At 36.8% G+C, this 19,661-nt stretch overlaps 1 protein-coding gene and 1 long non-coding RNA gene across 2 annotated transcripts; one reads left to right on the top strand and one right to left on the bottom strand.

Moving 5' to 3' along the window:
* Positions 1–11,935: 11,935 nt before the first annotated feature.
* LOC131996328 (uncharacterized) lies at positions 11,936–13,479 on the bottom strand. Its single transcript, XR_009397776.1, has 2 exons — positions 13,321–13,479; positions 11,936–13,210 (listed from the first exon to the last, which is right to left on the bottom strand). It is a non-coding gene; the product is annotated as an uncharacterized LOC131996328 (long non-coding RNA).
* Positions 13,480–14,036: 557 nt separating this feature from the next.
* On the top strand, positions 14,037–16,997 carry LOC106090845 (protein insensitive). Its single transcript, XM_013257179.2, has 3 exons — positions 14,037–14,184; positions 14,244–14,619; positions 15,027–16,997. Exons 2-3 carry the CDS (start codon positions 14,605–14,607, stop codon positions 16,449–16,451), a joined length of 1,440 nt encoding a protein of 479 aa, XP_013112633.1. The 5' UTR covers positions 14,037–14,184; positions 14,244–14,604; the 3' UTR covers positions 16,452–16,997.
* Positions 16,998–19,661: the final 2,664 nt, after the last annotated feature.

Genomic DNA, 19,661 nt, shown 5'->3' on the forward strand with positions numbered 1-19,661 from the left:
TTACGGATTTAATACTATATATCTGGAGGTCGGTTTATATAGCAGCTATATCCAAATATGGTCCGATCTGGACGATATTCAACAAAAAGGTTTTATAGGTATACCGGAAACTCGCTGTGCCAAATTTCATTGAATAGGATGAAAAATGCTCCTTGGTGGTCGGTTTAAGGGCAGCTATATCCAAATATAGTCCGATCTGAACCGCATTTCCGGAAATAAATAGGGGTCTACCAGAACTTACGGTGCCAATTTCATCGAAATCAGATGAAAAATTATCAATTTATTGCCTCAAGACTTTAAGTCTGGAGATCGGTCTATATAGCGGCTATATGAAACTAAAATCCGATTTTATGAGATCAGAAGATCAGGTTTATATACAAAGAATACGAAATCATCAAAAATTTTTTATACCCAAGATATCTGCAAAATTATAAATACTCATATAAATACCCAAAAAAAGTATTTATTGGGTATTTACCAAATAAATACCTAAGCGTTGGATATTTACCCTGTAGAAACCCATCTCTAACTGTGCTCTCCAACATTCATTTCAATCGGACCATAACTTGATATAGCTCCAATAGCATAACAATTCTTATCCATTATTCTTTGTTTGGCTGAAAAGAGATGCCGCACAAAAAACTCGACAAATGCAATTCATGATGGAGGGTACATAAGATTCGGCCCGGTCGAACTTAGCACGCTGTTACTTATTTTAATTGATTTTTTTTTTCATTTGCAGTATAACGTTCCAAATACTTTAACAAAGCCTTTGTGATATATTAATATAACTTTTTGGTAATTTCAAATACATATTTTATCTGCTGTAGTAAATTGGAAACATTTTACGATAATACCCTTAAAATTAAGTGATAAGATGATGAATATACAATTTGATCAAGTGTTTTTTTTATTTTTTAGGCTACAGTCAACTTTTTACCATCTGAAAACATCATAAAATGTTTGCTGTTTTAGCGAAAAAATACTGCTGTCCCATGTTCAGCAATCTTTCTGTTTTTACAGCAAACATCTTTGCTGATTTGAAGTTATGGCTGACCACATATTGTGCTGTTTAAGGTATTATGGTCGGGGCCACTGTGACGCAGAGATTAGCATGTCCGCCTATGACGCCGAACGCCTGGGTTCAAACCCCGGCTTGAACATTAGAAAATTTTTCAGCTGTGGTTATCCCCTTACTAGTGCTGGCTACATTTGTGAGATATCCTGCCATGTTAAATCTTATTTGGCGGCACGCCGTTCGGACTCGTCACAAAAAAAGGAGGCACCTTATCATTGAGCTTAAACTTTAATCGAAACTGTACTCATTGATATGAGAGAAGCATCGCCTTTTCCTTAATGGAAGTTCATGAGAAATTTAGTTTAGTAGTTTAAGGTATAAGGGTCAGGCATATTTCAGCCTTATACGGGAATTCCAAATTAGTGTTTTATTCGCACTAGATTATGTGCTTTTTAGGTTACGCAAAACCCAAAAAGGTACGACTTAGTGTCAAATGAAAAAAACACAAAGTGGACGCTTTTTGCATTCTTAGTTATTGTCGCAATTTTGCTGTCGCTTTTTATCAAGGGGAGCCTTTTATTTAAAATCACTATTGAAAATTTCTCCCAAACACTCCTTTAAGGGACTCATCAATGAACAGAGTCCTACTTAAGTTTTGGCTCAATGGTGAAACCATTTTTGCCGAGACTGAATGGGGACCGCTTAGCGACACCTAATTGTATCCAACTTTAAGATGGCTGAATACCTTACAAATTTCGCCAGCATTAGTGAGGGAATAACCACCGCTGAACATGTTTTGATGTTCGTGTCGGGATTTGAACCCAGGCGTGCTGATGTGTCAAAAAAAACGATAACAGGGAGGTAGATGCGAAAACATTCAGGGGCGATGCCCCACTATTGGGCATCTATTCATACGGTGGTTGTAATTTTTTTGAGCTTTTTGGCGTACTCAAAGAGCTATTTAAATTTGAATCCATAATCGTAAATATTTTTTGTTAAAATTATATAAAAGTATTCATTAGGTTTGTAACATTTCCCAAAAATCAAAGTTAGTATTTTTTTAAGGAAGATTTGACTCTTTTTACCCTTTTTAAAAATTTTGTTATGTATTTTGCTGGTAAACTAAAAGAATAGTTGGCCCAAAATTTAGAATTTTTCCTGATTCCTAAGGTGGGGATCCAGATCGTGGGAAGACGAGGCTGTTACTGAAAGGAAGTAAGAAGGAGGTCAGTTTAACTATTGGTATCATAACGGTACACATAGGACTACGAGCTCACTTATGTAAAATCGTGTAGAGCATGCGGGGAAGATTATGAGACATTGGAGCATTTCCTTTGTCATTGCCCGGCTTTCGCGTCTAACAGATACCGGCACTAAGGTGGAGACACAATATCAGACATGAACGAACTTAGCGGAGAAAACAATTAAGGATTTTGTAAGTAACACGGAATTCCTAACTTAAAATTTTCTTTTTAAAGGTTACTTTATATCTGCACCCTCTTACCTCAACCTTACCTCCTTATTCCTAAGATTTAAGCTATTTTAGCTTAGATGCTATCTTTAAATGTAATCCTGTTTAGTAACGGACATGACCATCCGTTTCAAATTTTAATCGCTGATTAATTTCTATTGGGTTGCCCAAAAAGTAATTGTAGTAATATAGTCGGCGTTGACAACGGCTTGTGACTCTGCAATTGCATTTTTCTTCTGTCAGTTATCAGCTGTTACTTTTAGCTTGCTTTAGAAAAAAGTGCGCGAAATTTTGTTTACATTTGTTTGTTTGGCGTCAATTTTAATATGGGTACCACATGTATTGAAAGAAATTCATTTGACAAACTGAATCAACGCTTGTGATATGCACCTTAAACGCAATGAATTCGATCCGTTTTTAAAACGAATCATACCTGGAGATGAAAAATGGATTGTTTACTACAACGTTAGTCGAAAACGATCATGGTCCAAGCATGGCGCACCAGCTCAAACCACTTCAAAGGCTGATATCCACCAAAAAAGGTTATGCTGTCTGTTTGGTGGGATTGGCAGGGTGTGGTATATTTTGAACTGCTTCCAAGGAACCAAACGATTAATTCGGATGTTTACTGTAAATAATTGGACAAATTGAATACAGCCATCAAGGAGAAGCGACCAGAATTGGTCAATCGTAAAGGTGTCATATTCCACCAGGATAACGATCTTTGCAGAACTCCTTAAATGGTAAAACTTTCGGCAATGATGAGGCTATAAAATCGCACTTGGTTCAGTTTTTTGCAGATAAAGGCCAGAAGTTCTATGAGCGTGGAATACTAAATTTGCCAGGAAGATGGCAAAAGGTTATCGAACAAAATGGCAATTATATATTTGATTAAAGTTCATTCGAAGTCTTATTAAAAATGCATTTACTTTCTTTTAAAAAATCCGCAATTACTTTTTAGGCAACGCAATATTTTACTTCATAGATGGCTTCCAATTATTATTTTTTGAATTTTTTTAACTTAGCATCTAATCTTAAAAAAAAATAAACATCCGAAGACGCTCCTATTTGTAAGACTATTTTGCGTCTTTAACTACGGTTTACTGTTGTTTTGTCCCAAGGTTAATTTCCTAACTTTCAGCGATATTTTAACTTTCACTTTAGTTTTTTGTCTTTAAAAATAAGATTCAAAATTAAGGATTTATTAACTTACCATTTAAAACAAACCAGCAAGGAAGGGCAAAAGTCGGGCGGTGCCGACTGTATAGTTCCCTACACCTACCCTATAAGAACAATGTGGGAGCTATATCCAATTCTGAACCAATTTTGATGGACCTCGGCGGATGTTTTAAGTTTGATCATTAAAAAATCCGTATCAAATTTGGAGCAACATTATTGCAAATTACCTAAAACTGACGGACATATACATGAGAGCTATATCTAAATTAGAACCAATTTCGAGCAAACTCAGATATTGTGGTAGTTGTCGAGGATTTTTTGCCTAAATTTTGCCAAAATTGCTCAATAAATGCGCTTGCAATGGCTCTTGGAGTGAAAAACGAGCGATATACATATGTGGAAGCTATATCTAAATCTGGTCCGATTTGTATGAAATTCATCAGTAATGTCATAAGAAAATCCTTCCTGCCAAATTTCGAGAGAATCGGTTAACAAATGAGCACTTTATTGCAATATTTCTCAAAATCGAACGATCATATATATGGGAGCTATATCTAAATCGGAACCGATTTCGAGCAAACTTCTCATATATTGCGGTAGTCATCGAGGAAAGCGTTTTACACAATTTTGGGAAGATTGGTCAATTAATGCGCTAACATTGGGTCTAGGAGAGAAAATCGGGCGATATATATTTATATGACAGCTATATATGAATCTTAAACGATTACTATGAAATTGACCAGTAATATTAAGTCATAAGAAAATCCTTTCTGCCAAATTTCGAGAGAATCGATTCACAAATGAGCACTTTATTGCAATATTTCTCAAAATCGGATGAACATATACATGTGAGCTATATCTTAATCTGAACCTATTTCGACTTAACTTTATAGACATTGTGGAAGTGGTCGAGGAAATCGTTGTACACAATTTTGGGAAGATTGGTCGATAAATGCGCTAGGATTGAAAATCGGGCGATATATAAGAGAGCTATATCTACATCGATTTCTATGGAATTGACCAGTAATGTCGAACGTCAAGAGAAAATCCTTCCTACAAAATTTCAAGAGAATCGGTGAACAAAAGATAATTTTATTGCATTATTACTGCAAATCGGACGAACATATACATGGGAGCTATATCCAAATCTGAACCGATTTTTTCCAATTTCAATAGGCGTCGTCGCTAGTCGAGAAAAAAATGTCTGTACCAAATTTGAAGACGATCGGATAAAAATTGCGACCTCTAGTTTGTACACAAATTAACGTGGCAAATCGAATCAGAAAGTGATTCTGAGTCGATCGATATACTTATCAATGAGTCTATCTCTCTACCTTCTCGATGTAACAAACAAATGCACTAAGTTATAATACCCTGTACCACAGTATTGGTTTAGGGTATAAAAATCCTTAATATGAAGGAAAATATTTTTTACCAAAGCGAATGTTTCCTTAAAAAGTTAGAAAATTTACAAACATTTTTCCAGGAATCGGCTAGTTGCCACCTAAGCCAGTTAGTTGTGTTAAGGCTAGTTGTGCGCTCTACATAATATTTAAATAGTAACGTCGAAAAAGAAAATCAGGACGGTATGGTCACGAACAGTCTTAGAGTGTAAGAAAGAGATTAACTCCTTCTTTAAGGATGACACAATCCGCATCGGTTGGGTTGCCGGGAGAATGAAAGAGCAGACGATTGGCAGTGAAGACCAGAGGACTGCCGTCAATAAACTTGGCTAACCCGAAGTTGGAAAATTTATCATCTTCAAATTAAGTTTGCTAAACTTTGGCTCCAATCTTTAAAATAAGAACAAAAATTTTTTCAGTGTAAGTTGTTGGCATCACTGGTCTTATCCCACCTCTTATCTGCTTGTCTAAGATAGTACTTGGAGATGTCCCTTTTAACGACTCCGAATGCTTTTTAATTCTCGATAAGTCCCTTATACCTGGGGTTCCAATTCAATGAGAACTTCTGTAGCCACACGACCTACGAATGGTAAGGTTAGGTTGACAAGATTAATCCGCCCCATGCCACTAAGGACATACACCTAAGCCAGTAATCGGCTTGTTGTGCGCTCTAAGTAATAACAAGTGAAATCGTGCTAAGTTCGGTCATGCCGAATCTTATATACCCTCCACCATGGATCAAATTTGTCGAATTCTTTTCCCGGTATCTCAGGCTTTATTCAGGCTATACCCACGATGCTGTTTTAGACTATAGACCGATTCAGACCATATTTCATACGTATATTGATATAAGCCATGGGAGAAACCGTTGTACAAAACTTCAGCCAAATCGGATAATAATTGCACCCTATAGAGGCCCAAGAAGTCAAAATCCCCGATCGGTTTATATGACAGCTATATCAGGTTATGAACCGTTTTGCACCATACTTAGTACAGTTGTTGGAAGTCTTAACAAAACACTTCATGGCAAATTTCAGTCAAATCGGATAGGAAGTACGCCCTCTCGAGGCTCAAGAAGTAAAATAGAGAGATCGGTTTATATGGGAGCTGTATGTTATGGGAGAAACCGTTGTACCAAATTTCAGCCAAAACGATAATTACTGTTGTTGGAAGTCATACCAAAATCGGATAAGAATTGCGCCCTCTAAAGGCTCAAAAAGTCAAGATCCAAGATCGGTTTATATGGCAGATATATCAAAACATGGACCGATATGGCCCATTCCCAATCCCAACCGACCTACACTAATAAGAAGTATTTGTGTAAAATTTCCAGCGGTTAGCGTGCTTTCGACAGACAGACGGACGGACGGACATGGCTAGATCGACTTAAAATGTCATGTCGATCAAGAATATATATACTTTATGGGGTCTAAGACAAATATTTCGAGGAGTTACAAACAGAATGACGAAATTAGTATACCCTCATCCTGTGGTGGGTATAAAAAGTAGCATCGAAAAAGAAAATCTAAGTCACGATTTCAGTGCTACTTACAAAATCCCTAATTGTTTTCCATACCACGCCCCTAAGTTGGTTCATGTCTGGTATTGTGTCCCCACTTGTGCCGGTGTCTATAAGCCGCGATTAGATTTTGCAGATATCTTGGTTATAAAAACATTTGGCAAAATTTTTTTGATGATTTCTTATTCTTTGTATAAAAACCTGACCTTCTGATCTCATAAAATCGGAATTTAGTTGTATAAAGCCGCTATATAGACCTTTCTCCAGATTTAAAGCATTGAGGCAATAAATTGGTCATTTTTTATCCGATTTCCGTACCGTGAGTTCTGGTAGCCCCTACCCATTTCTGTGAAGTGTGACCAGATCGGATCATATTTGGATATAGCTGGCCTATAGGCCGACCGCCTGATCTCCTGATATAGGGTATTAAGACCATAAAAGATCCATTTATTACCCGATTTCGATGAAAATTGGCACTTACCAATTGCTGTCAAATGTTGTCAAGATCAGACCATATTTGGATATAGCTGCCATATAGACCGATCTCTTGAAATAGAGTATTGAGCCCATAAAAGTCATATTTTTCATCCGATTGTGATGAAATTTAAAACAGTGCGTTTTGGTACAATTCTTCACCTTCGCGGATAATGTCGTCCAGATCGGACTATATTTGTATATAGCGGCCATATAGGCCGATCTCCCGATATAGAGTTAGAGCCCATAAAAGGAGCATTCTTGATCCGATTTTTATGGAATCTGAAACAGTGAATATTGGTAGACTTCTACACCTTTTTGTTGAATATCGTCCATATCGGACCATTTTTGTATATAGCTCCTATATAGACCGATCTCCCGATATAGAGTTTTGAGCCGATTAAAGGAGCATTTTTCATCTAATTTTGATGAAATTTTAAACAGTGAGTTTTGGTAGACCTCTACACATTTTTCTTGAATATCATCCAGATTGTACTATATTTGGATACAGTTGCTCATAGATTGAGCCTATAAAAGGAGCATTTTTCATCCGATTTCGATAAAATTTGACACAATTAGTTTTGGTAAACCGTAGGGATTTACTGAATAGTACCATATTTTGGATATAGCTGCCATACAGACCGATCTCCCTAAATAGCGTATTGAGCCTATAAATAATTTTCCATAAAATTTCGATGAAATTTGAAACAGTGGGTCTTGGTATGCCTCTACACCTTCGCGTTGAATATCGTCCAGATCGGACCATATTTGGATATAGCTGCCATATAGACCGATCTCCCGATATAGAGTTTTGAGCCGATAAAAGAAGCATTTTGATACGATTTCGATGAAATCTGAATGAGTATTGGTAGACCTCTACACCTTTTTGTTGATTATTGGGCAGCATTGGGTATTTACCCGATAGAAACCTATCTGGCCTATTAAATTAATGACCATTAATAGAATTCTTCAGCATAACATAAGTCCATAAAGAGGCCACCGTAGCGGAGAGGTTAGCATATCCGCCTATGACTGTGAACGCCTGGGTTCGAATCCTGGCGAGACCATTAGAAAATATTTTCAGCGGAGGTTTTCCCCATCGAATGCTGGCAATATTTGTGAGGTACTATGCTATGTAGCACTGCGGCACGCCATTCGGACTCTGCTATAAAAAGGAGGAGCCTTATCATTGAGCTTAAACTTGAATCGAACTGCACTCATTGATATGTGAGAAGTTACCTCCTGTTCCTTAGTGGAAAGTTCATGGGCAAAATTTGCAATTTGTATAAGTCCAAAATGCAAGATCGTTGATAAATACTTTCGACAAAATTTAATTTGATATATGAATGTAGTAATTGAACCGAGATTTTTATTTTTCCTGAATACCACTTTGAAACCGCAAGCAGACTTTTATGCTTCATCCAACGCAAATCACAAAACGCAGCAGCAATAGTTCTACGTACTAAGAGTAAAATTCAGATTTATTTAACAAACAGCAAATCAACCAGTTCCTTTTGTGATATAGGGTACAAATACAAATTATTTTAATCTCTTAAATCTTTAAAAGTAACAAGTGGAAGGGGTGTTAAGCAAAATAAAATCCAAAATACTAATCAAGCAACATTGAGAATCAGCCTAACGTTTGCGAGGATGCCACTTTTATACCAACAAAAATGTTCAACTCTAATTTCAACAAACCTACATTCATAGACATTTCGTCAAATACAATGCGTACAATCACACATACCAAACTGCATGAAGATCCTTTTTGATCCTTACAAGACAAATGCAAACAAGAATCCTCAAAGCAATTCCAACAACAACCTCTAAAATTCCTCTGAATTCTATTCATAAAATCCAATACGCACATTTTATAGATATATGTATATGTGTGTACATGAAACTATGCCTGTATGAATGTATATGTAATGCTTACCGACTTCCTTAATAAAAACAAGACTTACTGCCATCGTATTAGGATCTGACACCAGCAAGCAATGTGTCACGCAGCATGCAAATGCTGCCCTATTTGGAAGTGCATAGTCAGTCCTTGAATTGGGAAATTCCCAGTTGTAAACCAATGTCGAATGCAAGCAAGCTCTTACGATGCACGACGAACACTTTCTACGAAGTAAAAAAAAATGCCTTTTATGACCCTGTAGTTTATAATATGTCTCTGCAGCAAAATCAGATAGACAAACGAAGACACACTCGAAACGGTGCACTGCTACCTGAATTATCCTTAAAAAAGATGTATGAAAGGTAGAGGATAATATAACAACAAAACCTATGGCAACCATCGTAATCATAGATCCTAAACCTTGAGTATTAGCTCCTTGTAGAAAGTAATCTGGTCGCAAATGTGATTCATATATATCCACATTCCTATGTATACATACTTAGAGGAGCCATACAAAATGGGCTTCTTATTAAGGGTTTAGTGTTTAATTTTGTTTTTGTATTTTAAGTCCTTCTACTCTGATATGAGAGCAATGACAAGCTGACACCGTCTTCATTCCAATAAGATATGCACCTATCTACATATCCAAAAATTAACACACACACGCACCAATTCAACTATCTGTCTGCATGTCCTTTTTCGTTAGTGTCTGCGCAAAGTATGAGTTAGTTTGATAGCTCAAACCAGCGTTGAGTGTATGTTGCTGGCCTAACTTAAATTGTAGGGAATATTTTAATGATACAGCTGTATTTGATTTAAGCGTGGATGAATGATAACTCCAATCTGTTGTATATTTTAAATAAATAAATAATAATTTTTTAAGTTCTCTCGCTAGTTGCATATGACGAAAATGGTTATTCTCCCAGAAAGGAAGATTGGCAATGTACAATTTGGTAACGGATGATGAAACTTTGGACAGGCGGCTTTAATTTGCAAGGGATGCGAAATTTTAGTGATATCACTATCCGATCAAAACTGGAAATTTTCCTTGGAATTTTTATTTTCGACTATTAAAGAGCTTTTAGTGAAATACCATGCTACGAAAATAGAATATCGCTTGACAAACAGTTTAACAATATAAGTGCCTTTATCTGAATCCCATATGATCTTTATTGGTCTACGAATTTAAGTTTGGATGTAAAGTGTACTCCATTCTTAATATACTTTATTTCGGCCGGATATTCTCATGATGTCTGATTTAGGGGTGTTTTTGGGGATGAGGTGGTCCCCCAGACACTTGGCCCTGAAAAATATCAGCATCGTGCTCTTCTCTCAATTACCATTTATTTAAACTCATTTTGCAATTGGTTTTGAGGGGAGTTTACAGGATGAGGCGTCCCCCAAACATATGGCCCCAAGATTGGTTATCAAATTCGTTTTCTAATCTCAAATACCTTTCATTTGAGCCACATATTGGCGTGGTCGAAAATTTTTTTCCTTTGGGGTGATGCCCTAAATACATGGTCCTACATTTGAATATCAAATTCGTATTCTACTCCCAAATACCTCTTTTTGAGCGCCATATTGCGAAGGTCTGTAAAAAAACATGTCCGGTTTGGAGAGTGGTTTGGGGGATGGGGCGGCCACTCAGTGACTTACCTTTGAAAATATATATCAGATTCGTATTATGCTTTAAAATACCTATTATTTGAGCCTCATATTGCAATATCAGCAAATACTTCCTATTTCGGTGGTGTTATGGGGGTGGAGTGGCCCCATAGATACTTTTCCCGAACATTGATATAAGATTCGTGCTTTAATTCCAAAGACCTTTCCTATGAGTCCCATATTGCTATGGTCGTAAATTTGTCTTCTTTGGGGTATGTTCTCGGGCGGTCCCCCAAACACTTGGTCCCACATCTGGATATCAGATTCGTATTCTACACTCAAATACCTTTTATTTAAGCCCCACATTGCCATGGTCAGTAAAGAAGTTATGTGTGGGGGTGTTTTGTGGAAGGGGAGGACCCCTAGAAACTTTGTCCCAAATTTGGATATCAAATTCGTATTTTACTCGCAAATACCTTTCATTTGAGTCCCATATTGCCATGGTCGGTAAATATGTCCGATTTAGGAATGTTTTGGGGTGGTCCCCCTAACACTTGGTCCGACAATTGGATATCAGATACGTTTTCTAATCTCAAATAGATTTACTTTATAGTTCTTAGAGCGCACAACAAGCCGATTACTGACTTAGGTGTATGTCCATAGTGCCATGGGGCGGATTAATATCTGCACCCTCTTTTCAACCTAACTCAACCTAATGCCTAGTACTATGATATATCAATTTATCTCGTCTAGTACAGACTTTATTCGCAGCAACAATGCCTATTAAATTATTGCGAAATCCGATGTACCCAGAACACAATTCGCTTTTAGCGAAATTTGTTCATGATTTCTTTTTGTAGATAATAGATTTTGAAGGAAAAAAAAAACTTGCTGATTTCATGGGGTCATTCTTTCATTACTTATGAAAAATTTTCATAAAAGCATTTTCATTGAGATTTGTACAGTGTTTCAAAAAAGTAACCGTGAAAAACATGAGTTTTCACCTGTGAAAAACGATTATGGTATCAGTCTTAAGACATAACAACTTTGAAACAGAGTTGATTGGTATCCATTTCGTGAGCATTTATAGTAATACAGCGACATGTCGCTGGTATTTTACTCATAAAACTCAGTACCACCTCTAAGGAATGTGTTTGCATGTCTTCGTCACCATTTTTTATAATGCTTTTTGACAGGTTTTCGTACGAAAAGATGAAGTCATTACTAGACTTAAACCAGAGCTTCTGTTCAGCTTTCGGAATAATTGTGAAAACCTTTAACTATCATAATTTTTTAAACATAATTACATGATTTTTTTGATTTTTTTTAAGCTCAATCTTCATTCATTCATATAACAATAGGATTGGTTGTTTTTAAGTGCTCCTTTTAAGCCATTGGCGTAAAACTAGCATTTATTTATTTCACATGTTTTTAGCTTATACATTTTTATGGAGTTTGACAGTTGTGCACGTGAAAAGCTGAAAAGAATACCAACCCTAAGCTATTATAAAGGGTGATTTTGTAAGCAAGATATATTCATTTACAGGTAGTGGCAGTTGCCCAACAACAAAATATTGAGTGCATTATCTGTCAAAATCAGTGTTTAGCGCAACTCTGTTTTTGAGTATGTTACTAGTTCGCGCCATTTTTCGTTGTTTGTGTATATTATGCTTCTTAACTATAATACACACACACAACCAAAACTAGTTGACAGATAGTGTACTTCGCGAGAAAAAATTTTACTCAACTGTTTACGGTACACTACCTGGTAATTATGTCATGGGACATAGTATGGTAAGATTCTAATCATGGGGTATGCGTTCTTTCTTCAGCTGGCAACCCATCAGCCCCTGCTGCCCTGTTGTTTTTCAGCAGAGTCACTGCATCGCAGACCTCATTCTAACTATGCAATTACATTCTATTCCATCACCATCAAAGATTGGTTCTGCGGAAACCTCGCCGACGCTGCTATCAAATACCAGCAGCTGGGCAATTCCATGGCAGCCGCTTGTACGATTGAGTTCTTCATCGGCAAGGGCTGCCACCTGTTTCAATGTACAACGCCTATTGTAACAGCAACCAGCAGGGGGAGGAAAAGTTTTTTCCATATCCTCAGCACACTATCTGTAGTTTTTATCAGATTTCCTTCTTTATCTCTGCAGGGAGTTGTGCCTGTTCCAACGTCATCGGTGCGGTATGAAATTTGTTTTCTCACTATTGGATCTGGCTGTAACCATATGGCCTTGCGAATATCTCAAAGTTGTTGTGGTTGTAACCTGGTGGACAAGGTCGTTCCACACAAATTGAAGCTCTAAATTGCGTCCATACATGTGTGAGATACTCACAGTTATCCCGGACCGGGTATCAAGATATTGAAACCTGGTGCCACCTACTACCATGTTTTGCATGTATGTGATTGTTTCAGCCCCATTATATCATGCGGAGGTAGCGATCCTCGCAGGCTGCTATAGGTGAGCAAGCTCGTTCCGGTCAATATGACCGATTGCCGCGGAAACATGATGGTCATTGGCCCTGAAGCTGACGTCTGGCTTTTCACTGAGAATCTTCACTCCATACCACTGCTTGTCCACGACTACATTTGGAGCTACTCCGTATGAAGCATTCCAATATCCGCAACCTATGGACGAAACCGGTAGCCTTCAACTGAACTTCTCATAATAATGATAATCACCATACAGATTGATGCAAAAAATATCAAGCTGTGTGGTGCCCATAGTTACCTCGTACCTAAGGCACATTTAAAAAGATGATCTCACACGAACAGCTGTTAACAGCCGGTCAGATTTGATGGTATTAAGGGTTGGTATTCTATTCAGCTTACGGAAATTTTTAGTTATTCCGCGAGCGGAATTCGACAGCTATCAAATGTTTTTATTTCCATACCAAACACGTTTTTTTATCTGCACTAATTGTTTTCTCTATTTTATATTTTTTCTCAAATAAATAAAGAAAAACGAACCATTCAAACCAATAAATCAAACAAAAATGATGCCGGCAGTAGCTTCAAGTGTTGCCACTACAAAAGTTTTTTGCCATATTCCTCACTATAAACAGAGAACTACTTTTCCGCCTATTTTCAGCCAACGTTTCGCTGACGTTTTTTATATGGAGTTTGACAGCATTCCGCTTGAAAAGCTGAACAGAATATTCAGCTTAGGATGTCCGATTTTTGTTTGCATTTTATTTGTTCTTATCTTTTTTCTCGCACATTCGCACACATACACAAATTTCTTGGTTTGTGTTGGCAAAATGTCGATCAGCTTGATGGTAGGATGGCAATTTCACCACATGGTTTTTATGTTGTTGTGCAAATGAGACAACCTTTAAAATGATTCGTGCAGGGGTTTTGTATGTACTGTGTTGTTTTGTAAAGATGTATCGTGGAAATTGTCCTTAATACGTCAAGAATTTTTGCTATTTATACTTTACTCTTTTAGCGTACCCATCATCCAACCAACCAACCATAGTTTTCTGACAGGATAAAATGAGCGGATCATAAACACCTACATTCACACACAGAAGGATATATGGATGTACCCTTCCTTAACAGCGTTGTTGGATTGTAAATGGAATTTGGCGCGCTCCATTCAGGTAAATAAATGTCGGCGACTACATATCCATACACAGAAATAAATAGGATCTCATTGCAGTCAGAATAGTACCAAAGGAAAGCGCGCACACTCGCATAAAATTATTCGAGAAGGCAAGCTGTTCGTGAGGATGATCACTACCTATCCACCCTTAAAATTGATATGCTCTGTTGTAAAACGTACATATTGCATGCAAGTAAACAAGCGGCTGCCCAAGGGTAGCATTTGTAATTCTGCATGCGTGCTAGTTTGAGATACCTTCGTAATGGAAACGTTTTGCCAGTACCTAACAGAACGACGCGGAGCACAGTTGTCTTGCAAAATTTTGATAAATATTCTGGTTTGAATTTTTCTGTTTGTGTTAACTGGATTCTTTGATCTCACTTTATAATATTAATTCCAAAAGGATTTTCGAGTAAAAATGGAGCCAAAAATTGTAAGTATACAAATATAAATTTGAGTTGGAATGCATATTTTGTGGTAAATCATTTATGTGAATTTTGTAAAAATGATACCAAGCATACAATCCATAGAATATGTGTATTTAATTAAAATTAAAAAAGAGGGGTTATTTTAAAATATGCGCTTATAAAGTCGGTTTCTTTTTATAGCAAAGATAGGCGTTGGGCACAATTTCTTGTGTAGAACCCAATATTTACCCAAAAATAAATAGAAATGTAAGAATTATTATTCAGCATTTTTAATATATTTGGATAAGAAAAAAGCCGCCTTTTTATATTGTATTGTAGTATATTAAAAAAACGCATATTTTTAGACGCATGCAAAGTCTTCTATTGCGCCAACTGAAGTTTTATTGACTGTCTTTATCTTACACGTTAACAGGTATCGTCACAAATTCTTGTAAAACCTCAACAAAGATTCCCCCCAAAAATTATAAGCGGGTCTTCTCAAAACTTTCAGTCCACGCCGGAGCCAGGAGAAAGACATGAGCGTCCTCTTATGGTAAATGCCTGGACGCAAACAGTTGGGAACGATTTCACATTCTTGCATGAACTTGAAACAAAAGATCAAACATCGAAACGAGAATTAGAACTAATGGAAAAGGTTAGAGTGTTGGAGGAAAATCTGAAAGCCCACACCGAATTGCTCTCTCAAATACATGCCACATCAGCAATGACTTCAGCTTTATTGGGCCAACCACAGCAACTACAAGTTCAGATAAAGCCAACCGTGCAATTGCAGACTACTAAACCTCACCATGACACACAAATGAATAACAAGGCATCGAATTCAAACCCGCAAAACAGGAGCAATCACAATTCTCCCACTAGTTCGGTAATAAATCCCTTGCATTCCACAGGATCTGCTCCAACGGAAAGTGTAAAATACACCATAATAGCTGAAGGGACAGGTGACGCTCATGGAGAACCTATTGAAATACAATTAGCCGAAGATGATGGGGCTCTGAATCTAAACAGCTCTGCCGATTCTGGGCGACTGGAAATTTGTCTGGCACCAGAAGAAGTGGAAATCAAAACGGAATCTGTGTCAATGCCTTCCAGCTCATCTACACTATCGCAAAGTAACTCGACAGCGTCTTTGGCTTCAACGGAACATAATTTCATAAAAAGGAGAAAATTAGAAACATATCAGAATGAGGTGCGAGTGGACAATGCAAATTATTACTTTAACGAACAGGGAGTTTTAACCCAGACTCCAAATGCAAATGGTAGTGGTTTCAATCAGCAATCTCAACAAAAACGGCGCAGCAATAACAGTCTTCTGAAAGAAATTAGGACTGAAAATTATAAAGGAAGTGCACAATTATCAAATACACCATCACCATTGATGAATACATCTACAATTAATAATGGCATCTTAAATAGAGGAAGTATGGATAATAAAATAGATACGGATTTGGTTATGGTCTCCATTGGTCCCAACAATACCCGAATTCCCGCAAAAACTTATGAGGGAATGAACTGGAATTCCGCATCGATTGCAACCCGAAAGTTGCTCATGGCAATATTCGATAGAAAAACCTTGGCTACACATTCAATGACGGGCAAGCCATCGCCTGCCTTTAAAGATCATGGAAAACCCTTAAAGCAAATGTTAGATCCAATGGTTATACAGGATATCATATTTGCTGTAACACGCAAATGCAATGTGTCCGAAAAAGAAGTTCGGAATGCTATTACAACAAAGTGCGCCGACGAAAATAAAATGATGAAGCTTCAAATGAACAAGCGAACTCCCATGAGAGAAATTAACAAAGAAAATATTGTTTTTAAATCAGAGTCTTAAATACATACATATATGCGACAGGAAAATTATGTACAATTTTAAACTTAATTTAAGTATTAAATATCCCAAGGATTATTACGTACTTAGTATAATTTTGATAGCCATAGATATTAACAAGCCCAGCACTAAAGTACAAATTTTTTCGCTATCCTTTCCTAGAGGTTCACATAAGCGTGTATATATGTTTTATTGTTACTTATCGCAGACTTTGCATATTGGTTAGTATGAACTATAGCTGCAACAAATTATTGATTAAGATGTAAATACTATTTATTAATATATTAAGATATGTACGACATTTCAAAAGCTAAACCTAAGATTATACCAAACCAAATATTAAAAAGTTTGTCTACACTTCATACATAGGTATGTTTCGAGTATTTACTACTAATGGTAGGTACGTATGTATGTCTATATGTTATTAATATTTAATACCACAAATGGGATTGTTTCAAAAGTTTTAAATACTAGGTAGGTGTTATTATCTACTGCGGAATTAATGCCTCGGCAGAAATAAAATTAACTTTATTTTTTTATGTAACTTAAGACGGGAGCCAATTTGGTAGCTTTTCTTTTGTGTGGTTATACAGATATGGGGTAATAAAGGCACATATGTTTACATGTCCGCTTGTTGCAAATATACCCTACATACATTAATCATAAATTTGGGAAAAGCATTTTTCCACGCAATGAATAACATAATATTCTGGAAGATTTTTACGCAACTATTCTTCCGTATGAGACGCGAAAAACAGGATATCATTGGACAATCCATTGCGTGTGCGGAAGTTTTAGCAGATCTTCGCGGCGATTCTCTTTTAACTCATCGCCACATTTGTATGTGGAGGTGGCGATCCTCTTTAAGCTCCATATGTGAGAAAGCTCGCGCCGGTCCTTAGAACCGATCAGTATTTATGAAAGAGCCGGTTCATGCCGATCTCTCACTGAGACTACACTCGATGCCGCTGATTGTCAGCGCCTGCAGCTACGGGGCATTCCACTATCCGCAACCTGTGAGGTCCCGGTAGATCTCAGCTTCTCGTAACGACGATGAACACCAAACAAATCGGCACTGAGGGTTCTAACCGTGTGGTGCTCAAAGTCATCCCATGCCGGGAAGATTTATTTCTTGTTATTGCATGTTGCATTTGCATGTGGAGATGGCGATCCTTGTCAAGCTCTTAAAACAGATCAAGTTCGTTCCGGTCTATACAACCGATTGCCGCGGAAACATGATGGCCATTGGTTATTAAAAGTTGCCAATAGCTGTGTTGGAGGCCACCGCAGCGCAGAGGTTAGCATGTCCGCCTATGACGCTGAACGCCTGGGTTCGAATCCTGGCGAGACCATCAGAAAAAATGTTCAGCGGTGGTTTTTCCCTCCCAATGCTGGCAACATTTGTGAGATACTTCTCTCCAAAGAGGTGTCGCACTGCGGCACGCCTTTCAGACTCGGCTATAAAAAGGAGGCCCCTTATCATTGAGCTTAAAACTTGAATCGGACTGCACTCATTGATATGTGAGAAGTTTGCCCATGTTACTTAGTGGAATGTTCATGGGCAGAATTTGCCATTGCAATAGCTGTGTTTTATTTAAGTACTATATATATATATATATATATACATATATATACTCCTTCAACGATAACTTTACATCAATTGGAAATCGGAATAGCCTTCATTTCATTAACCCGGGCAAAGTAAGAAGCCTCATTTCCAACATATAAACAACAAGAAATCATATGGGCCTGATAAAATCTCAAACTTTATTGTAAGGAAATTAACTGTCCCCCCCTACAAGAAGGCTGTGTAGCACCCCCAGAAAATATATGTAAGTATATATCATCTGCAGACAAATAGGGTCGGCAAATATAATAAAAAGAGAACAAGGCCCATAACAGACTCTTTTATTTCATCCCAATGTCCATTTAACTCAAAAATTTCAATATCAACAATGATCAAAGCAATTAATAACTTTGTTAAAAATATTTTTATCAATACCATGTTTAATTGGTAAAATTTAAATCAATATTTTTTCTGTGTTCTGCAAAAAAAACTTCTAAAATTAAACAAAGCATGTCTAATCAAGTTTCTAGAGAGTTTTGTTAGAGGGAGCGTGTGTCGAATGATAGCAATCTCCTACGGTGAGATGTAAAAATGACATAGGGGGTTGTTTTTTACACTGACGAGAAAAAAAATTAATTTTGGTTTGGCAAAATTCAAAAGTAAACAAGATGTGCGCGCCACATAATAATACAGGAAAAAGCCAGAAATAATAATTATTTGCGTAATGAAAAATTTCCATTACTGCTAGCAGTTATATTGCAAATGCGAGCGTTTAGGTCTTGCTTTGAAAAAGACAAGTTTTGTTATTTTAAAGAAATCTGTATTTATTATTTCCCAATTTTAGGAAGTTTTGTACATGGAACCTTCTTCATTATTTCACGAAAAATGAATGCAAATGCAAAATTGCTTCTATTTTTTTCTATTGTTAACATGAAAATGATGAACGAAACTGATGCAAGGTGAACAAACTATTGGGTTGCCCAAAAAGTAATTGCGGATTTTTTAAAAGAAAGTAAATGCATTTTTAATAAAACTTAGAATGAACTTTAATCAAATATACTTTTTTACACTTTTTTTCTGAAGCAATCTAAAAGTAACAGCTGATAACTAACAGAAGAAAGAATGCAATTACAGAGTCACAAGCTGTGAAAAAATTTGTCAACGCCGACTATATGAAAAATCCGCAATTACTTTTTGGGCAACCCAATAATTACTCCGCTATAGAAAAATCACTACACGGCGGCGTCATCATTTCAATAAACTACAAACACAATACTGTACTTTTGTCCATTATTCTTAAATAACTACCTTTTAGAATCCCGTTGCCAATAATAATAAACAATAATTTTACTTATTTTATGCCAAATAAGTCGTTTACATTTAGTGACGTCTGCTCACAATGTAGGCGGCTAAGTTATGCTGCTCCCAAGTTGGTTACCAAAAAGCAAATGAATTTACATTACTGACATGGGGCTTTGCTCAATGAAACGTCAAAATTTGCTCTGCTGTCAAAAAACTTACTAGCCCCTGGGCTACTCAAAAATTATTCACCACACTTAACGTCATATTTTTACTATCCCTACAACTTTGCTACCATTCGACATACAGCCAGAGAGTGAAAATTCAAATTCATCTATATCAATATA

Source organism: Stomoxys calcitrans, chromosome 3 (genome assembly GCF_963082655.1).
Source record: "Stomoxys calcitrans chromosome 3, idStoCalc2.1, whole genome shotgun sequence".
Classification (NCBI taxonomy): domain Eukaryota; kingdom Metazoa; phylum Arthropoda; class Insecta; order Diptera; family Muscidae; genus Stomoxys; species Stomoxys calcitrans.